At 44.2% G+C, this 13,841-nt stretch overlaps 1 protein-coding gene across 1 annotated transcript in view; it reads right to left on the reverse strand.

Annotated features, from left to right (window-relative positions):
- The window catches only part of LOC311241611 (kinesin-like protein KIF21A), a gene marked incomplete at its 3' end in the record, with an annotated part of 32,552 nt that extends 19,231 nt beyond the window's left edge, over positions 1–13,321 (reverse strand). The window contains exons 1-6 of the mRNA XM_084330487.1: positions 13,189–13,321; positions 11,813–12,002; positions 10,465–10,528; positions 7,824–8,027; positions 3,329–3,379; positions 451–511 (exon numbers count right to left, since the gene is read on the reverse strand). Coding sequence (XP_084186613.1) covers positions 451–511; positions 3,329–3,379; positions 7,824–8,027; positions 10,465–10,528; positions 11,813–12,002; positions 13,189–13,212 — 594 coding nt within the window. The remainder of the gene's footprint in view (positions 1–450; positions 512–3,328; positions 3,380–7,823; positions 8,028–10,464; positions 10,529–11,812; positions 12,003–13,188) is intronic.
- Positions 13,322–13,841: the final 520 nt, after the last annotated feature.

Raw genomic sequence — 13,841 nt, forward strand, 5'->3', positions numbered from 1 at the left:
GCCAGCCAGCCAGCCAGCCAGCCAGCCAGCCAGCCAGCCAGCCAGCCAGCCAGCCAGCCAGCCAGCCAGCCAGCCAGCCAGCCAGCCAGCCAGCCAGCCAGCCAGCCAGCCAGCCAGCCAGCCAGCCAGCCAGCCAGCCAGCCAGCCAGCCAGCCAGCCAGCCAGCCAGCCAGCCAGCCAGCCAGCCAGCCAGCCAGCCAGACAGACAGACAGACAGACAGACAGACAGACAGACAGACAGACAGACAGACAGACAGACAGATAGATAGATAGATAGATAGATAGATAGATAGATAGATAGATAGATAGATAGATAGATAGATAGATAGATAGATAGATAGATAGATAGATAGATAGATAGATAGATAGATAGATAGATAGATAAGATAGATAAGATAGATAAGATAGATAAGATAGATAAGATAGATAGATAGATAGATAGATAGATACCTGTTCCGCCTCCTCGTTGACTCGCTCCTGTTCGTTGTCTGGCACCTCCTCCTTGATGACACTGAGGGAGGAGGAGCATGTTACCTACATGTACACAGAGACAGCGCCGCGCTACGTCAAATACACTATGGCAACAGGAAGTAGGGAAAGACCTGCACCAAATAGTTTCACGTTAAATCATTTCTCTGGTTTGCAAATGATTCTCGGCGTTTGTTTGTACCACAATGGGTGGCATTTACCGTATCAGGTGAAGAAGTCCGATAGTGTCGGGTGAGCTGTTCACATTTTTAAATGCTAAAGACCCGGATTCCCGAAAAACCAAGCCGCACGCACATCCTTTGGGGAGAGACCGCAGGGACACGAGAGCTTCAACCACACGGCTCCTGGAGCAGCGACATATAGAGTGTTTCCCCAAAAAAATATGTGTTGCGTTGCCTGGACGCACACCGTCCTCCAACCCAGGGGTTCCCAAACTTTTCAGGCCGGGACCCAGAAAATAAGGCGTCAGAGAGCCGCGGCCCAATGCACATCGTCAGGCTTTTTTTTTTTTTTTTTTTTTGCCAGGCAACCGATTTTTTAAGCCAAATATCACTTCAATCCTATTAAGTTAGTTCAAGTTAGTTATTCATTTATATGTGCTATTTATGAGAGGGCTAACTTGTTGCAAAATAATAATGATAATAATAATAGCCTCATTAAAATACTATTGTTGCTTTGGTTGTTTTCAGCGTTTTATGTGCATAATCTGTTATTTAGTTTGAAATGTTCGTTGAAATAAGTAGATTTTACGTTTTTGTTTATTTATTAAGTTAATATAAAATCATATAGTCACATTTTAGAATACAATAGAATAACATTTTAGAATACAACTAGAAACACTGTCCTGTCCTGCTTCTAAATTCAGTGGCAAAAAAATAAATAAAAAAAAAAAATTTACTTTTTTTTTTTTTTTGGAAAATCATCTCGGGGCCCTCCCGTGGCTGCTCGCGGCCCACCTTTGGGTCGCGACCCCGACTTTGGGAACCACTGCTCCAACCCACCAAGCATTAACACAACAGAATGGTTTTGATAACTGACCCAGGTCTAAAACAACAGAAAGGTTTTGATAACTGACCCAGGTCTAAAACAACAGAATGGTTTTGATAACTGACCCAGGTCTAAAACAACAGCATGGTTTTGATAACTGACCCAGGTCTAAAACAACAGAATGGTTTTGATAACTGACCCAGGTCTAAAACAACAGAATGGTTTTGATAACTGACCCAGGTCTAAAACAACAGGGCACATGCACCTTCCTCACACAGTCCATCAGGGTACAACTGGATACGTTTAGCCAGTAGTATCATTATTGTCATTAAAGAGAAGTTGTTAGTAGGTGATTTTTGTGTGTGATTCCACGGGGAAAACAATACAACACGACTACGAGCAACAGTCATCACCACATACATTCTCGGTTCACAGTAAGGGTGGGCAAAACACTACTACAAGATGTCTTAACTAGTAATAATTAAACAAATATTAATCAATGTAATAAATTAAGCTATTGCCATCGCTGCCACATTTGAGAAGATCGGGGGGGGGGGGGCCTCTGGAGAAACAAGAGGACCTCTAATAAACAAGGAGTCATCTCTTTTGCCGATGGTAGAATGTTGTGATCGGCGAGAAGGATCGTGATCTCCAACAGTCCAATCCTAAATCTATCGCAGAATCAGAGTTGCCTATCAATCATATTCACACGGCGGCCATTTTGCTCTTATGTCATGCTCGGGGTGGGATTCCTTTCCACCCTGTTTCCACCCTGTTTCCACCCTGTTTCCACCCTGTTTCCACCCAAGGAAGGAAAGGAACCAAAACCTGACATAAGAACAAAATGGCCACTGTGTGAAAAGTGTTTTGGAGTCCTTTTCCAGTGTTGGGGAAGGTTCTGGTTTGGTAAACCTTTACTCAGAATGCATTCATGGTGCTTTATAATACGCATTCGGAATATTTCGAAGGGCCACAATGTGAGTAAGCCTTTTCTGGCTTTATATCCTTGGTGATTTTAATGGATATAATGACTGCCGTAAAGCATTATATGTATTTTTGATAAATACAAATAAAGCCAATCAATCAATCAATTATAATATGGTTCCTTATAAATTTCAAGTTAAGCGTTACCTCAGATCTGCGCCCATCTTCTAAATGTGTGTGGCTTATTTAAAGACGTTTTAAAATCTAAGATTTTCAATCTTCTGAAATGAAGACAGTGTAAACCACACGGTTATAGATGTGGTTGAATCTACACGGTCGTCAGTTCAAACAATAAATAATCTTAGTCAGAGTATCTTTAAAGGGGAACGCCAACATTATGGGAAAGGCGCTTACCGCCTTCCGTCTATCCGAAGATAGATACCAATTTCCTCTCCGTGTGCGTTCAGTAGAAAGCCATCCTAGCCTAGCCTAGCACAAATCAACAGAGGCGGATACGGACCACTAGCCTAGCTTAATAAAACTCCAGGAGAGGTGTTCTTGGCCAACAGCTCGGCCAGCTGGTCTGTATCTGCTTCCATTAATTTGGGCTAAGTTAGGCTTATCTTGCAACCGGATAGCTTTCTACTGAACAGAGAGGAAATTGGTATCAACCTTCTTGTCTGACTCTGGAGAAGACGGTAAGCGCGTGTTTCCCATAACGTTGGCGTGTTCCTTAGAGCTAAATCATGTCAACATCTAGTGAGAGGAGGTTAGAAGTAGATCACGCTTATTAAAACACTCTGATCTCTCTCTCATTGGTCTCCACTGAAGCAATCTGCTGGGGTAAAAGAAATCCACGTTAGGTGGTTGTTAGTATCAGCAAGCGGGGAAAGCTTTGGGTGGGTTGGGGGGGTTGGAGATGGCAAACCTGGCAACCCGTTCAGCCTCCCGGTGGGGACTCTGGTCCAAGCGTATCAGTCTTCAGAGAGAGAGAGAGTGGGGGGGAGAAGAAAAAGAGGGATGAGAAGGAGGAGGGGGACGGAGGTGAAGACAAGAAAGAGGAGCACAGGGTATAAACAGTAGGGGATGAGGGAGGATAGTTTACAAAGACAGCAAAGAGAAAGAGAGAAAGAGAGAAAAAGGGAAAGAGAGATAGGCATGAAAGAGCAGAGATGTTCCTGAGAGGCTCACAAACACTATATGACTCATGATGGCGAATGGTTTAATGAAAAGATAACCGTCACTGTCTAATGAAAACCTTTAGTTTAGGTGTGTTTTATTTATCTATTAATTTATTTGTTTGTTGGCTTCTTCGTTTTTATTGCAATGAATGTTATATTTTCGTCATCTGGCTGCTTCCCGGCTGTATGCACGACTACTCTGCTCGCTTCATATCACAGCCAGGCAAATTAACTGAATAGACTGAAATTAACTTAATTAAATTAAGCCTGTCACATCTTTTCACCTGCCAGCGCGGACTCTCATTTGGCGAGGAGTAACGTGTGGGAGGCTCACACTACCCCCGCCATTTTCCTGACTTTGCTGTGCAGGCGCCCCAACCGACCTGTAGGAGTCGCTGTTCACAACGACCAGATTACCACCCTTCGACTTCCCACCCGCTAACTCTGCCAATTGAGTTAGTATGATGGCCGGCCCAAGCCGGAGGCAACGCAGACAGCCGGATTCGAACCCGGTGTCTCTGCCGTTGGTGACGAGCGCAATGTCCACTGCGCCACCCAGCCGCATTATGTTAATTTAATTGTGTTGATGTTTCCATTTCTGCAAAATAAATATGTACATTTTGTTTGGTTTAGTAAACATTGCACTTAGACTTAGTCCATCAGTGTACTGTATGTATGTAGGGGCCGGTACAATAAGGTCTATCAGTGTACTGTATGTGTGTAGGGGCAGGTACAATAAGGTCTATCAGTGTACTGTATGTATGTAGGGGCAGGTACAATAAGGTCTATCAGTGTACTGTATGTATGTAGGGGCAGGTACAATAAGGTCTATCAGTGTACTGTATGTGTGTAGGGGCAGGTACAATAAGGTCTATCAGTACTGTATGTGTGTAGGGGCAGGTACAATAAGGTCTATCAGTGTACTGTATGTATGTAGGGGCAGGTACAATAAGGACTATCAGTGTACTGTATGTGTGTAGGGGCAGGTACAATAAGGTCTATCAGTACTGTATGTGTGTAGGGGCAGGTACAATAAGGTCTATCAGTGTACTGTATGTGTGTAGGGGCAGGTACAATAAGGTCTATCAGTGTACTGTATGTGTGTAGGGGCAGGTACAATAAGGTCTATCAGTACTGTATGTGTGTAGGGGCAGGTACAATAAGGTCTATCAGTGTACTGTATGTGTGTAGGGGCAGGTACAATAAGGACTATCAGTGTACTGTATGTGTGTAGGGGCAGGTACAATAAGGTCTATCAGTGTACTGTATGTGTGTAGGGGCAGGTACAATAAGGTCTATCAGTACTGTATGTGTGTAGGGGCAGGTACAATAAGGTATATCAGTACTGTATGCGTGTAGGGGCAGGTACAATAAGGTCTATCAGTGTACTGTATGTGTGTAGGGGCAGGTACAATAAGGTCTATCAGTGTACTGTATGTGTGTAGGGGCAGGTACAATAAGGTCTATCAGTGTACTGTATGTGTGTAGGGCCAGGTACAATAAGGTCTATCAGTGTACTGTATGTGTGTAGGGGCAGGTACAATAAGGTCTATCAGTGTACTGTATGTGTGTAGGGGCAGGTACAATAAGGACTATCAGTGTACTGTATGTGTGTAGGGGCAGGTACAATAAGGTCTATCAGTACTGTATGTGTGTAGGGGCAGGTACAATAAGGTCTATCAGTACTGTATGTGTGTAGGGGCAGGTACAATAAGGTCTATCAGTACTGTATGTGTGTAGGGGCAGGTACAATAAGGTCTATCAGTACTGTATGTGTGTAGGGGCAGGTACAATAAGGTCTATCAGTACTGTATGTGTGTAGGGGCAGGTACAATAAGGTCTATCAGTACTGTATGTGTGTAGGGGCAGGTACAATAAGGTCTATCAGTGTACTGTATGTGTGTAGGGGCAGGTACAATAAGGTCTATCAGTACTGTATGTGTGTAGGGGCAGGTACAATAAGGTCTATCAGTGTACTGTATGTGTGTAGGGGCAGGTACAATAAGGTCTATCAGTACTGTATGTGTGTAGGGGCAGGTACAATAAGGTCTATCAGTGTACTGTGTGTGTGTAGGGGCAGGTACAATAAGGTCTATCAGTGTACTGTATGTGTGTAGGGGCAGGTACAATAAGGTCTATCAGTACTGTATGTGTGTAGGGGCAGGTACAATAAGGTCTATCAGTACTGTATGTGTGTAGGGGCAGGTACAATAAGGTCTATCAGTACTGTATGTGTGTAGGGGCAGGTACAATAAGGTCTATCAGTGTACTGTGTGTGTGTGTAGGGGCAGGTACAATAAGGTCTATCAGTACTGTATGTGTGTAGGGGCAGGTACAATAAGGTCTATCAGTACTGTATGTGTGTAGGGGCAGGTACAATAAGGTCTATCAGTGTACTGTGTGTGTGTAGGGGCAGGTACAATAAGGTCTATCAGTGTACTGTATGTGTGTAGGGGCCGGTACAATAAGGACTATCAGTGTACTGTATGTGTGTAGGGGCAGGTACAATAAGGTCTATCAGTGTACTGTGTGTAGGGGCAGGTACAATAAGGTCCATCAGTGTACTGTATGTGTGTAGGGGCAGGTACAATAAGGTCTATCAGTGTACTGTATGTGTGTAGGGGCAGGTACAATAAGGTCTATCAGTGTACTGTATGTGTGTAGGGGCAGGTACAATAAGGTCTATCAGTACTGTATGTGTGTAGGGGCAGGTACAATAAGGTCTATCAGTACTGTATGTGTGTAGGGGCAGGTACAATAAGGTCTATCAGTACTGTATGTGTGTAGGGGCAGGTACAATAAGGTATATCAGTACTGTATGTGTGTAGGGGCAGGTACAATAAGGTCTATCAGTACTGTATGTGTGTAGGGGCAGGTACAATAAGGTCTATCAGTACTGTATGTGTGTAGGGGCAGGTACAATAAGAATGTTCTTCTTCCTGTTCCTTTCGGCCATGGAATTTAGTGCATATTAAGTGAACTATATGTACTGTTGGACTGTAACAATTCCATGTACGAATAAATACAAATTAAATTAAATTAAATTAAATTAAATACAGACGGGGAACCAGCAAAGTTCCAAAGAACGTGATCTATGTTGTGAAATCATTCGCTTTCCTGGCACACCGTCCGTCTCAATGAGGACCAAAGAAAAACATTAATTATAGTCCTACTTAATTTACACTGACAACCCCAGAAGACTTCCTCTACAGCTTTCAGTTAGCGTTCATCAAACCACACAAACACACACACACACACACACACACACCTACACACACACACACACACACACACACACACACACACACACACACACACACACACACACACACACACACACAGGCCTTGACGTATGTGCCAGAGCGTGACAGGGCTCGTCAGACAGTCATTATCGTTAATAGTCATGGCCTTCATCTTGTCGTACACTCCATTAGATAAACATTAGAGTGGAACAACCGCTAGTTCCAGGAGAGAGAGAGAGAGAGAGAGGAGAGAGAGAGAGAGAGAGAGAGAGAGAGAGAGAGAGAGAGAGAGAGAGAGAGGCAGAGAGCCAAGACATAATTACCCACAACACACCATGACACACACACACACGCACACGCACACGCACACACCACACACACACCCTCCCCTCAATCGTCCTGGCAACAGACAAATATCCAACCGTTCCTGCCAGTCCAATTCACATCTGTCCTAAAAGGCCCCAATCAGTAATTCAAACGTAAACAATAGAGACATGTTTTCATTCTCTACTTGATAATGGATATGGGGGGGAGGGGGGGGGGGGATGTGGGCCATGACAATCGCAGTGTGCAACAGAAGGCACCCAAATCATAACAGCACCAAAGAGTTAGCTAGCTGGAGATGGAAAACTACATTGAAAGATGTGTTTTTTTCGTTTTGTTTGTTTTGTTTCTGGTGGACTATATTATACAAACCCTGCTTCACATCTGGAAAACAGACTTTGAATTATACGGAATGTTGTGAAAACGGATGGGTCTCTCAGATGACTGAACTACAAATATAATTTAAAGAGTAGTGAAACACATGGTCCTTCTGCCCTAGTGGTTGATATTTTCAATCCGTCATGTCAGGGTGTCTTTCCCCCCCCACTCTGATAATACCTCCAACATCACTGAGAGGCGCAGCAGGGTGGAAACATCAACCACTAGGGGGCAGCAAAACGACCATGTGTTTCATTGCTACTTGAAAACGTCCTGAAACCAAAAGTCCCCACCGTACCTCTTCTTCTTCTTCCTCTCCTTCTTCTTCAGCTTCAGCAGGTCTTTCTTGGCCATCTCGATGACGTCCGTCGCCTCCTTGTCGGGGGCGAGGAGGCTGGTGGAGAAGGAGGGCCCTCCACCGTACAGCGAGGGTCGGCTGGAGGCGCGGGAAAGACTCTTGCGAAGGCTCTCGTTTATGGCCTCGCTCTCCAGGAGTTTGGCCCTGAGAGAGAGAGAGAGAGAGAGAGAGAGAGAGAGAGAGGGAGAGGGAGGGGGAGAGGGAGAGAGAGAGAGAGAGAGAGGAGAGAGAGAGAGAGAGAGGGAGAGGGAGGGGGAGAGGGAGAGAGAGAGAGAGAGAGAGAGAGAGAGAGAGAGAGAGAGAGAGAGAGAGAGAGAGAGAGAGAGAGAGAGAGAGAGAGAGAGAGAGAGAGAGAGAGAGAGAGAGAGAGAGAGAGAGAGAGAGAGAGAGAGAGAGAGAGAGAGAGAGAGAGAGAGAGAGAGAGAGAGGGAGGGAGGGAGGGAGGGGAGGGAGGGAGGGAGAGAGAGGAGAGAGAGAGAGAGAGACGGAGAGAGAGTCATTCTCAGCACTTAAGAGTGCATGGTGTAGGTCAAAAATGTATGATTCTTTTCTACCAATCTGTATTAGAGAGTCTCATCAGATACGGTATTACAGCTTGGTTTGGTAACCAAGTCTGTACAATTAAAGACAAATACATATATATATACAAATACATTATAATGTTTAGGATATTTGATATCGATTTCTTTTTCTTGTGAAATAATTTATATATGAAGCCTAAAGCCCTCCTCCATTAATCAAGCAAACTAGCCTGAAAAAAGGTTTGTCTCTTAATAAAGAATAGAAAATCAAATCGCTCTGTCGCGTACGAGCGAAAAGAACCCGCCTACCACTGCAGAGACCCGGGTTCAATCACTGGCAGCGGCGGTACTTCCGGCTCGGTCAGACGTTCAGGCTAACATAATTGGCAGTGTGCGTGGGAAGCCGGCGAGGGTACGAGTCCTGGTCGTTGCGTTAGTGACTCCTACTGGGTCGGTCGGGGCACCTGTCCAGCAGGGAGGGGATCTGGGGTGAGATAGCGTGAACCTCCGCACGCGTTACGCTCTCTCCCAGTGACACTCCTCCTCGCTGTCGGGTGAAAAGAAGCGGCTGGCGACTCCACATGTATCGGAGGAAGACGTGTTATAGTCTACACACCCTCCCCAAGACACGTCAACCAGGACTGTGACAAACAAAGCTAGCCTAGCTTAGCACAAATGAATGGAAGTGGATGCATGGTGGCTAGCCTAGCTGTATAGGCCAAAAACACAGAAGCCACTACACATCCGATTCTATTAATTCGTGCTAAGCTAGGCTAGTTTGCAGCCGGATAGCTTTCTACTGAACGCACAGAGAGGACATTGGTCTCTATCTTCTTGTCTAACTCTTCCCATAATGTTGGCGTGTTCCTTTAAAGTAGTCGGTATCAGTATGTTTTATAATCAGGCTACTGTAATCCCGTTACAAGTAGTATATATATTACCAGCTTATATTTAGAGGACAGTATGTAGTTAATACCAGTTAATACCACTACGTTACAATACTTAAGTACTGTTTTTGGGGATTTGTACTTTACTCGAGTATTATTAGGTTTGTATACTTTTACTCAATTACAAAAAAACATACTTTTTACTCCTTACATTTAAAATGCAGACCTACAAAGTACAAAGTACAAATCTCGCAGGTCCAACCATTTTAATTAGTATATTTGTTTCTCTGTCTGAACTAACGCTAACGTTATTAATCCTGCAGCCGCGCTTTATTTAAAAACAGCCAATCAAATCCCCATCAATGGAAAATGAACCCGCCCACACCCGTGCTGATTGGTCCTTGTGCAAGACTACAAAGCGGGGATCTTTGATTAAACACCTGCTATCAGAAGAATAGACAGTCAGAAAGAAACGTTTTACTTTAACTTTTTAACTTTTTAGTACTTTTTAAAAGTAGAAACTTTTGACTTTTTACTCAAGTGTGTTTTTAGCCAGATACTCTGACTTGAGTAAGATTTTGAGACGGTACCCATACTTTCACTTAAGTATAATTTCTGGATACTTTTTACACCCCAGGTTAATAATGCCAGTGCTGAAAGATCACAGTCCATTAGGGCTGACCCCTATTAATCGATTAGTCGACTAATCGGTCGAAAGGGGCCGTAGTCGACTGGCCAACCTCTTAGTCGAATATAAGAAAAAAAAGAAAAAAAATTAATATATATATATATTTTTTATTATTTTTTTCAAAAGAAAAGAGGCATAGAGGCGTGGCTAACGCTAATGGCACGCATACCAGAGGCTAACTGCCTATGAAAACAGGCACAGAGGCACTGAAAGAGGATTTCACCCATCTAATGAACACACTAGACTAGACAAATATCAAGATGTATCCATCAGTGGACCAATTGCATGCTTTTGCAGAGAACAAGAAGCCTTCAGTCGACTCCTTCAGACATTAAGCACCCCCCACAGCCCAAATGGAGTGATTAAAAATATAATATACCTTTTTTTTTTTTTTTTCGTCGACCAATAGTCGACTAACGGCAAATTTTGGCCAATCCTAGTCGACCATCCAAATCCTTAGTCGGGGACAGCCCTACAGTCCGTACCTGAGCTCCTCGATCTCTTCGATGTAGTTCTGAATCATGTTCCCGATCTCCTCGTTCCCTTCGCCTGAAACACAACGCGCCAAAAATGAACTGTGTATCAATAGAAGATAAATTGGTGGGTTAGGGTTATTGAATTATCATCATCATTATTAGATTATTTAAATTGTCAAAAGGTGACTGCTTTTGCAGTCTTCCCTTACAATACGTATCAGATCGTCGCACATTTACGTTTCTATTTAGATCTGTTTTGAGTTTGTGAACCACTTTGTTAAACAGCTGTATTGAAATGTTTACTTTATCTATATAACACATCTTCTCTAGCAGGGCCTGGCCCTAAGGTGCTGAGTTAGTCTATTAAACTGTAATATGACAGTAGATTCTATTCTATTCTATTAATATGGCAGTAGATTCTATTCTATTATTTAATTTTTTATCTACTTTTTCCCCCCACATTTTTCTATTTTTCTCCCATCACAATTTCGTATCATCCAATTCTTCCCTCCCCTGTCTCGAACGTTGCCAGACCATGCCTCCCTCTGGTCGGCTGTAGTGAGGATAGAAGCCTTGCATCACGTGTCCCCTCCGGTACACGAGGAGGCAGCCGTCGAATCTTTTTCACCTGAACAGCGCGATCTCTCAGTGGCGAGGAGTAACGCGTGGGAGGCTGTCTCACGCTGCCCCCGATACTTCCTGTCTCTGCTGTACAGGCGCACCAACCGACCTGTAGGAGTCGCTGTCCACAACGTCCGATCCCCACCCACCGACTTTCCCACCCTCTAACACTGCCAATTGTGTTAGTATGAACGACCAGCCAAGCTGGTAGCAACGCCGAGAGCTGGGCTCTTGGCGTCTTGCCCACTGCGCCACCCAGCCGCTATTCTATTCTATTCTATTAATATGACAGTATATTCTATACTATATTAATTAGGGATGTCCGATATTATCGGCCGATATCGGCAGTAAAATGTGATATCGGAAAATATCGGTATCGGTTTAAAAAAAAAAAAAAAAAACAATATTTGTTATATATATATATCCAGTGAAATTGTTACCTGAAATTATTCCGTTTTTTGGACGGGGAAACCCTGCATATATCGGTATCGGTTGATATCGGTTGATATCGGTATCGGAAATTAAGAGTTGGACAATATCGGAATATCGGTATCGGTAAAAAAGCCAATATCGAGCATCCCTAATATTAATATGACAGTAGATTCTATACTATATTAATATGACAGTAGATTCTATACTATATTAATATGACAGTATATTCTATACTATATTAATATGACAGTCGATTCTATTCTATTCTACTAACATGACAGTAGATTGTACCAACATGACACACCTGCTCTGGCCAGGGTCTGGTTGGCCTGGTCACTGAGCAGCTGGGTGAGTCTGGCTCTCTGGGCGTCGATGGGCCCCTGCATGGCCTTGACCCTCACCCTCAGGTTGGCGTTCTCCGTCTGCAGCATGGAGTTCTCATGGACCAAGTCGTTGATGCCCTCCACGCCGTCCTCGCCCACCATCCGCTTGCCCTGGTCACGGGGCACGAGACGCAGAGATATCAGAGACACCGGCAGGATTCAGTAGAAAAAGACTGATTAGCGTTGGAATAGGATAACGACGGGTCCGTTATACCTTTGGATTTACATAAAGATTGTGCAAAAACCTGAACTAAGGTAGATCATTTCTTAGCAAATATGTTTGTGTGTATGGACAGGGGCGGACCTAGCACATTTGGCGCCCTAGGCGAGATTCACCACGGCGAGATTTTTTTTTTTTTGTAATTTTTTTTTTTATGGCTTTTGCCTCTTCATAGTTCTCTAACGTTAGTCTTTCTTTCCTCAACGCTCAATTCTATAAACACTTGACCGATACCCATCAATGCACAGCGCTCTAGCATGTTCTGACTGTGAACACCTAAAGCTGAGGCTCAGACCGACCGACCGTTTTAGATTTTTGGCTCATTTGCCCTTATGTTAGAATTTTTTTTATGTAAAAATAATGGTTGCAGATATAGAGGGGGCGCCAAAACTGCACAGAAAATAAAAAATAAAAAAAATAAAAAATTATTTTTTTATTTTTTTGGTTTCTGCCGTTTCAACTCAAGACGATCTCGTGTGAGTTTTCACAACACATCCTGTGTTAATAGCAACGCGTGTTTTTATCAATATCCATTCTGCAATCGTGCCGTCTCTATCGTCAGTGTATATATCTGTACATCTCTCTCTCTCTCTCTCTCTCTCTCTACATCCCTCACATCTCTCTTTTATTCCATCCCTCCCTCCTCCATTGTCTTGTGCTCCCACAGAGTTCCATCTGAAGCCATGCTTTATTGGTCCTGATCTCTTTCTCTCCCGCTATCCCCCAATCCATCCCTCCCTCTTCCTCTCTCTCTCTCTCTCCGCTCATCCATCGCCGTCTTGTGTAGTCCCATCGGTTCTATCCAGTGTCCCGCCATCTCTCTTGATTTGTCTTTCTCTCCTCCCTTCCCCTTCTCTCCCTCCCTCCCTCCCTCCCTCCCTCCCTCCCTCCCTCCCTCCTCCTTCCTCCATCCCTCTCTCTCTCCTCTCTTCCTCCACCCCTCTCTCTCCTCTCTCCCTCCCTCCCTCCCTCCCTCCCTCCCTCTCTCCCTCCCTCCCTCCCTCCCTCCCTCCTCTCTTCCTCCATCCCTCCCTCTCTCTCCTCTCTTCCTCCACCCCTCTCTCTCCACCCCCTCACCGTCTTGTACTCCATCAGTTCCATCTGCAGCCGCGCTATCTCCGTCCTGAGGGCGCTGATCTGCTGGCTGGACTTGTCCTGGTTCACCACCACCTTGTTCTTGATGTTCCGCGCCCGGTTGGCGTACTTCAGCGAGTTCCCGGTCGGACGGGCTGATGCAGGCGATCATCACCGTCTGACTGGCGACGACACGAGACACACGAGAGACAGGGGGATCAATAGGGCTGCAGCGATTAGTCGACGTCGATTATGAAAAATCGTCGACGAGAAATTGTTGCGTCGATTAGTCATTAAAAAAATATATATATATATTATTATAATATTTTTTATTTAATTTTTTTTTTGCTACCTGTCTTTGTGAAAGTGGCTTCTCAGCTCTGGTCCAGCTGAAGACTTCTTAGCTTAACATAACAGACCGACAGTAAGTTTGGGGGAACTAATGGGATAACTGGGGATGTTGTTTGGTGACAAGAGTCTCAAAGCAACTCTGAGGTCATGCTCAATGTCCAATCTGTTCCTCTGCTTTGTCTTCAGCTGGACCAGAGCTGAGAAGCCACTTTCACAAAGATAGGTAGTGCAAAAAATAAAAAAAAATAAAAAGAATATTATAATAATATTTTTTTTTTCTTTTTTATATAATTGTTTTCCGATTA

The sequence above is a fragment of the Notolepis coatsorum genome, assembly GCF_963971535.1.
Source record: "Notolepis coatsorum genome assembly, chromosome: 15".
NCBI lineage: Eukaryota > Metazoa > Chordata > Actinopteri > Aulopiformes > Paralepididae > Notolepis > Notolepis coatsorum.